The 6,232-nt window shown below is 57.4% G+C and overlaps 1 protein-coding gene across 1 annotated transcript; it reads left to right on the forward strand.

The window, feature by feature from the left end:
• The first annotated feature begins 338 nt into the window (after nucleotides 1–338).
• On the forward strand, nucleotides 339–2,422 carry LOC118725562 (cytochrome b-c1 complex subunit 9). Its single transcript, XM_036449491.2, has 2 exons — nucleotides 339–530; nucleotides 2,160–2,422. The coding sequence occupies exons 1-2, from the start codon at nucleotides 381–383 to the stop codon at nucleotides 2,196–2,198; spliced, it is 189 nt and encodes a 62-aa protein (XP_036305384.1). The 5' UTR covers nucleotides 339–380; the 3' UTR covers nucleotides 2,199–2,422.
• Nucleotides 2,423–6,232: the final 3,810 nt, after the last annotated feature.

Genomic DNA, 6,232 nt, shown 5'->3' on the forward strand with positions numbered 1-6,232 from the left:
GGGATTCGTAGTCCTTCCTCTGGTATCAGTTTCCCCCTTCCCAGAAACCTTTGGGAATTAAAGCAGAACTACCATTGATAGGTGGGGAGAGAGCAAGGGCTTCTGGGAGTTGTAGTTAGAACTAGCCAATCAGCGAGAAATGATTGAGGTGTAAAATTGTGTAACAAACATTACCAAACAGTCTGGGCTGCTGTGACCTGAACCTTATCAGGATTTTTATCCCGCGTAAGCCATCCATTACCCCCCTGATTCAAAACGACGAGAACGGAGATTCAGAGGGACTACATGTCCCATAAAGCACTGCAGCACGACGAAGGCCTTTGGGGAGCGAGGTCGGCAGCGGCGCATGCGCGGTGTCGCGACTCCGGCAGTGGGGAAACATGGCGGCTCCGACGCTGACGGGGAAGCTGTATTCCCTGCTGTTCCGCAGGACCTCCACCTTCGCCCTGACCATCGCCGTGGGCGCCCTGTTCTTCGAGCGTGCCTTCGACCAAGGCGCGGACGCGATCTACGAACAGATCAACCAGGGGGTGAGGGCCTGGGCCGTCCCTGACCTTGGGCCCGCCTGAGAGTGTCGGTGGGAATGGCGGTGGCACGGGACGCCATGAACACCTTCACGGGGAAGAGGGGTAAACCCTGCGCGTCCTGTCTGTAGACTGCCATCCGGCCTTTCTGCTGGGGGTGGATCCTACGCCGTTAAAGCGAGGCCGATAGATTCCACTCTGCAGGGCGTTTAACATATATATTTTTATTGGTTTTTTTTTACAGAGAGGAAGAGAGAGGGATAGAGAGTTAGAAACATCGATGAGAGAGAATCATCGACCAGCTGCCTCTTGCACACCCCCTACCGGGGATGTGCCCGCAACCAAGGTACATGCCCTTGACCGGAATCGAACCCGGGACCTTTCAGTCCGCAGGCCGACGCTCTATCCACTGAGCCACACCGGTTTCCGCTGCAGGGCGTTTAAACATTGCGATCGCCCACCTTTCCATTCTGCAGAGGCGACAGCTAAGGCCTCGTCAGAGCCAAGGGCTCCCTGGGGCTGCAGCACCCGGAAGTCAGGGCTGGGACTGAGCCCCCTGCCTCCGCGGAGGGCTTCAAGGGCAGATCTGAGCGGTGGATGTCTCGAAAAGGACGTCTCCTTAGACGTGGCGGCTGCCTTTTAAGATGGTGCTTTCGGTGGCCAGGGCTTTCCGCACGAACGCCGTGGTTGGCGTGAATGATGGCTCGGAGTTGGGGCTGTGAAATCAGAGGGCCCTGCACGGGGGTACCGGGCCTCGGTACTTAATAACTGTGACATGAAGCTGGGCAGGTTTCTTAACATCTCTGAGCTTCGCTTTTACCTGTGAAATCGACCACAGTAAAGACCTCGGGTTTGCCCTGAATACTACTCGAGACAGGCAAGATGCCACAGAGCCTGCTGGGTGCTACCACTCAGAAAATAACACTTGTATACGTACCCAGGTTGTGGGTTCGATCCCTGATCCTCGGTAGGGATGCGTGGCGGAGTCAGCCTACCAGTGTTTCTCTCTCACATGCATGTTTCTCCCTCTCTCTCTCTCTCCACCTCTCTTCCTCTGTCTCTAAAACACCAATAAAAACATGTTCTCTGCCCTGACCGGTTTGGCTCAGTGGATAGAGCGTCGGCCTGCGGACTCAAGGGTCCCAGGTTCGATTCCCGTCAAGGGCATGTACCTTGGTTGCGGGCACATCCCCAGTAGGGGGTGTGCAGGAGGCAGCTGATAGATCACTTCACATGGTGATTGAGAGCATCAAAGCATTTTTTCTTTTTCATCCTCACCTGAGGATACACTATTATTGATTTTAGAGAGAGAAACATTGATGTGAAAGAAACATTGATCAGTGTCCTCCCTTTTGGGGAATGAACCTCAACCTGTGCCCTGATGCCTATCGAACCCATGACCTTTCGGTACAAAACGACGCTCTCACCAACTGAGCCACACCAGGTGGGGCTCAGAGCGTTTTATAAACATCAGGGATGTGTGACCCTCCTGGTATTGCTTCCAAATTTCCCAGTGTAACTGTCAGGACGTGGTGAGAATTTCAAGCTTGTTTTAGGGACCAGGGCAGTGGGAATATAATTGTAAAAAGTGAGGGGCGAAAATGAACGTTTGTGGCTTTTGTCTTTAAAATGCAGAAGCTGTGGAAACACATCAAGCACAAGTATGAGAACTAGCTCCTCGGAGGCGCCCATCCAGGCCAGATGGACCAGGTCCGCCCACCAGCTGTCTGCCCGGAGCCAGGGCCTCGGCGTGAGGAGACGCTCACAGCCCTGACCGCGGACCACGTTTCGCTGTTGTTACGAAATGCCTCCACCTGACAGACTCTCCGCTTCTGCTGTGTTTGAAGTGTGATTCTTAGCCAGAGGCATCAGCCAATAAATGTAAGCTGTCGGTGAGACCTGCTTCAGCACTGGTGTTTTATTAGCCCCACCCGATCATCACTTGTCAGTTCCTGGGGACCACTTCAAAGTCCTCTGCAAACTTCCCGAGGGCGGCTTCCATTATTTTGGATTTCCCATTTCCTTCCCAAGAATTCTGGTTTTCAAACCATGAGCCAGAGTTGGAGATGTTGCCTTCAACGTTGTCTCCCAAACCGGTAATTCCATTCTTAAGTCATGCACAGGGGAGTTGACTGGCTTGGCCATGGGGAGGCACTGTGGCCTCAGCTGGGAAAGGAAAACCCTGGCCTGAGCATCTTGGGGCACCCCCGTCCCCAAGACTCCAGTCTCCATTCTGCCTTGCACTTGCTGTGTGTCTGGGCAGGCTGCCATACCCCACTGGGCCAGGACCCCTGATGATTGGGTTAGGCCAGAACTCAAAGCCTCTGTCCTCTAAAGAGATTGGTTGATCAGGGTGCGCCCAGGTTTGAATCCTCGCTCCTCCAGTTCTAGTTGTGCCAGGAGAAAGGCTTCTTTTACTGTTTATTTTTATTGATTTCAGAGTGGAAGGGAGAGGGAGAGAGAGGATCATCAATATAAATGATAAAAGAGAATCATGGATGGGCTTGCTGCCTTTTGCACGCCCCGCATTGGAGATGGAGCTTGCAACCCAGGCGTGTGCCCTGACTGGGAATTAAACCGTGACCATCAGGCATTGGTCAACGCTCAACCATTGAGCTATGCCGGCTGGACAGCTGAATTTTCAGCTGGGGCCTTGGCCTGAGAGGCTTGGATGTATGCACTGACTGAATGTCAAGGGCAGACTCCAGCCGGCCTCAAGGACGAGGTGATGATGAAATGCAGGGGAGATGTTGGCCAGGAGCCGTCCTGCTGACAGTCAGTGTGCAGGGGTGCGGCTCTCCTCCTTGCTGCCTAGAGCCCTCAGCGGCCCTTCCTCTTCCCTGCGTCTTTGGGAGACTGCTAGGTCACTGCCCCTGCTCACACACCGTCGATGGCTCCCTACTACCTGCAAGATCAAGTTCAAATTCCTTAGCCTGACATGTAAGATCCAGGCTACCTCTGACTGCACCTCAGAAATCTTCCGGCTAGGGTTGCTGCTGGGGGTCCCTTTGCCCGCCCATCACGTGCCTAGGCGTGGGCTGTGGACACGGAGCACGCCTGTGTTTGCATTCTAGCTCGCTATTCTCCAACTGAGCCACCTGGGGTGGGCTGCCTGCTCTCCTGGCTTCCCTGGTGGGAAATGGGGTAACACATACGTGAGACAGTGCTTGTGGCATGTTTAGAACAGGCTTATTGGCCAATGTCGACTGCAGCAGTGAGTCAACGAACAGGGCCTCCCTGCATGGTCTTCAGGGGCCAGTGCAGAGCTTTGGGGGTGACTACAGAGGAATCACCCAGGTGGCCCCCATCCCACACCCCTGCTGTTTAAAACCATGTCCCCTCCCCCCCAACAAACTGGTTTGGCTCAGCCGTAAGTGAGCACGTGATCAAGGAGACGGAGCCATGTGGACAGCTGTGAGCATGTGATTAAGGGCGGGGCCACGTGGACAAAGGGAAGTGAGCCCTGAACAAGGGGCGGGACCACGTGATCACGCGAGAGTGGGCACGTGAGGACGGAGCCGGCCATGTAAAGATTGAAATGATGCGGCCAGGAGCCCCCAGGAGCTGAAAAGGCAGGTGAGACCCTCTTCAGACCCTTGGAGAGAGCACAGGAGGCAGAGGGGCCAGGCAGCGGGTTCTGGGACCCCCGCCTCACCCAGCAGGGTTCCTGGGCCTGGGCTCCAGCGCCTCCCACAGTTCCCAGTCCGGCGGGCTTCTCCTGCCTCCCCGCCTTCACACCTGCAGTTCCCCCCTCCTGGAATGCCCTTCCTCATCCTCCCAGTCCCAGCGGGGCTTTACCTCCACTGGGACCTTCCTGAGTCACTGGGGCTCCCCCTGCACCTGCTTCCTAAGGAGCGGGTGTGAGGGAGAAAGGCTCCATCACAAAACCGGACTTGCAAGCTCGCAGGGGCCTGAGGGCTGACCCTGAGCTGGTTTCCAATGGTTTTCACACTGAGTGCTTTCCCCACAAAGCCTCTCCTGAGGCCGTGATTTAAAACAGATGGAAGCTCAGCTGCTTGGGGTGCAGTGCGTGTGGAAGGGCCTGGGAGATGGGACCAGAGTCCCCTTCCCCCTGTGGCTCCGTCTGGGGAGATGGGGTTGGGGGTGTCCCTGCCTCAGGCCCTGCCGCTCACTCCTCCTGGGCTCCGGGCAGGTCCCTCCCCACGCTCCCAGCTCCCTTCCCTTCTGTCAACAATGACGCGCTCTGACCACCCACTCGCGGCACAGAAGCACCGTCCACACAAACACGCTAACCATCACGGCCACTCGAGGACCAGAAGCAAACACAAGGCTCTCTCAGAGGCACAGGGTCTTAAAAGCTTCCTGAGAAAGGCCTGTCAGAGTCCTGTCCTCCGCCAGGGACCGGAGAAGGCACTTGAACATTCCTGCTCCGGAAGCAGGAGTGGTGAGCCCCGTGAGCCAGCAGGCAGGGTCCAGGGCCCCCATCCCACCTCACTTAGAGCACTTGTGCCATCGCCCGTCTTCAATCTTGGGGCTGCCTCAGAGGATTGAATGGGCACCAAGCGGAAACCATTCATCTGGGCCAGTGCACCCACTTTGCAGATGAGAAAACTGAGACCCTGTGAGGCGAAGGGGTGTGCCTGCCAGCACCATTCTGCACGACTCTGAGCTGTTTTCCAAGCATCCCAGAAAGGGTGCCCTCAAGATCTGAAATGAGAACGTATGCAGGTCCTCTAGGGAGACTAGGCTTGACCTGGCAGGACGTTCTGGAAAACTGGAAAAGTCCCTTCTGTCTTCTCAAGGCCTTTACACCAGGAAGCTGGTGCGGCCTGGACACCACTCCGGTGGTCAGGGGTCGCAGACGACAGAGTGAAAGTGAGAGGGGCCAAGTGAGCGGCAACAGACAGGACATGTGAAGGCCGGGAGCCCCCGCCCCGCCCCCCTTTGCTCCAGGGACAAGCGGGGTCAGTGACAAAAGGAATGCCCTGCCCCTGCCCTGGCCCACAGCCTGCCGGGGTGGCGGGCCTGGGCCTCATCTATTGATTTTCAGTTGAGCGGGCTGACCGCACTAAACCCATCTGTCAGGGCCGGTCTGCCTGGCTGCTCCCGAGGCTCATCCTAACCACATGCTAATCAGCTGTCCTGGCAGCCACAGTGGTTGGTCCAGGTCCAGCCGGGCAGGGGCCTGGCTCCCGCTGCTGAGCTGCCATCGCTCAGCCACACTCTGAGGGCCCGGGAATCGGGGTGACGGCAGCTGCTGCCTCGCTAGGAGCAGGTGGCCATGCCCGGAGGGGACCCTGGGAACTGGGCCCAAGTCCCACTCGCTCTAACTGGGCGTGGCAGTGACATCCTCCCTCACCTCTGATCTCCGACCCCTCATTTTTGGGGATTTATGAGTAAACGCACCACCAGGAGGCACTGAGTTCTGGTCCTGGCTCTGTGGCTGGCCGAGTGTCCTCAGGCCAGCCGAGATGGAGATGACACCGCCCGGGGCCTGGGGCCTTACAGAGGATGGGCCCGGCCCTGCTCTCCTGCTTCCTGGCTGTGGCCCCCACAGGCACTGTCAGCGCTCAGGGCCTCGCCTTCCTCTCTGCTCCGGGCTGACAACGGGCCTGCTTCCCCGGGGCAGGTAGTGGGGGCTGGAGGACAGACGGGACCGCAGGGCCTCAGCCCCTGGGTCCTTCCTCCCACACAGGAGCTGGGGGTGCAGGGAAGGAGGGGTGTTCTCAGGGACACACAGCGAGGCA

This window comes from Pipistrellus kuhlii, unplaced genomic scaffold, assembly GCF_014108245.1.
Source record: "Pipistrellus kuhlii isolate mPipKuh1 unplaced genomic scaffold, mPipKuh1.p scaffold_m20_p_20, whole genome shotgun sequence".
NCBI lineage: Eukaryota > Metazoa > Chordata > Mammalia > Chiroptera > Vespertilionidae > Pipistrellus > Pipistrellus kuhlii.

What these genes read in the sequence shown, in the direction of transcription:
- LOC118725562 (XM_036449491.2), top strand. Translation starts at nt 381, where the DNA reads ATGGCGGCTCCGACGCTGACGGGGAAGCTGTATTCCCTGCTGTTCCGC. An exon ending in ACGAACAGATCAACCAGGGG is followed by an intron (nt 531 to 2,159) that starts GTGAGGGCCTGG and finishes TTTAAAATGCAG; the next exon opens with AAGCTGTGGAAACACATCAA.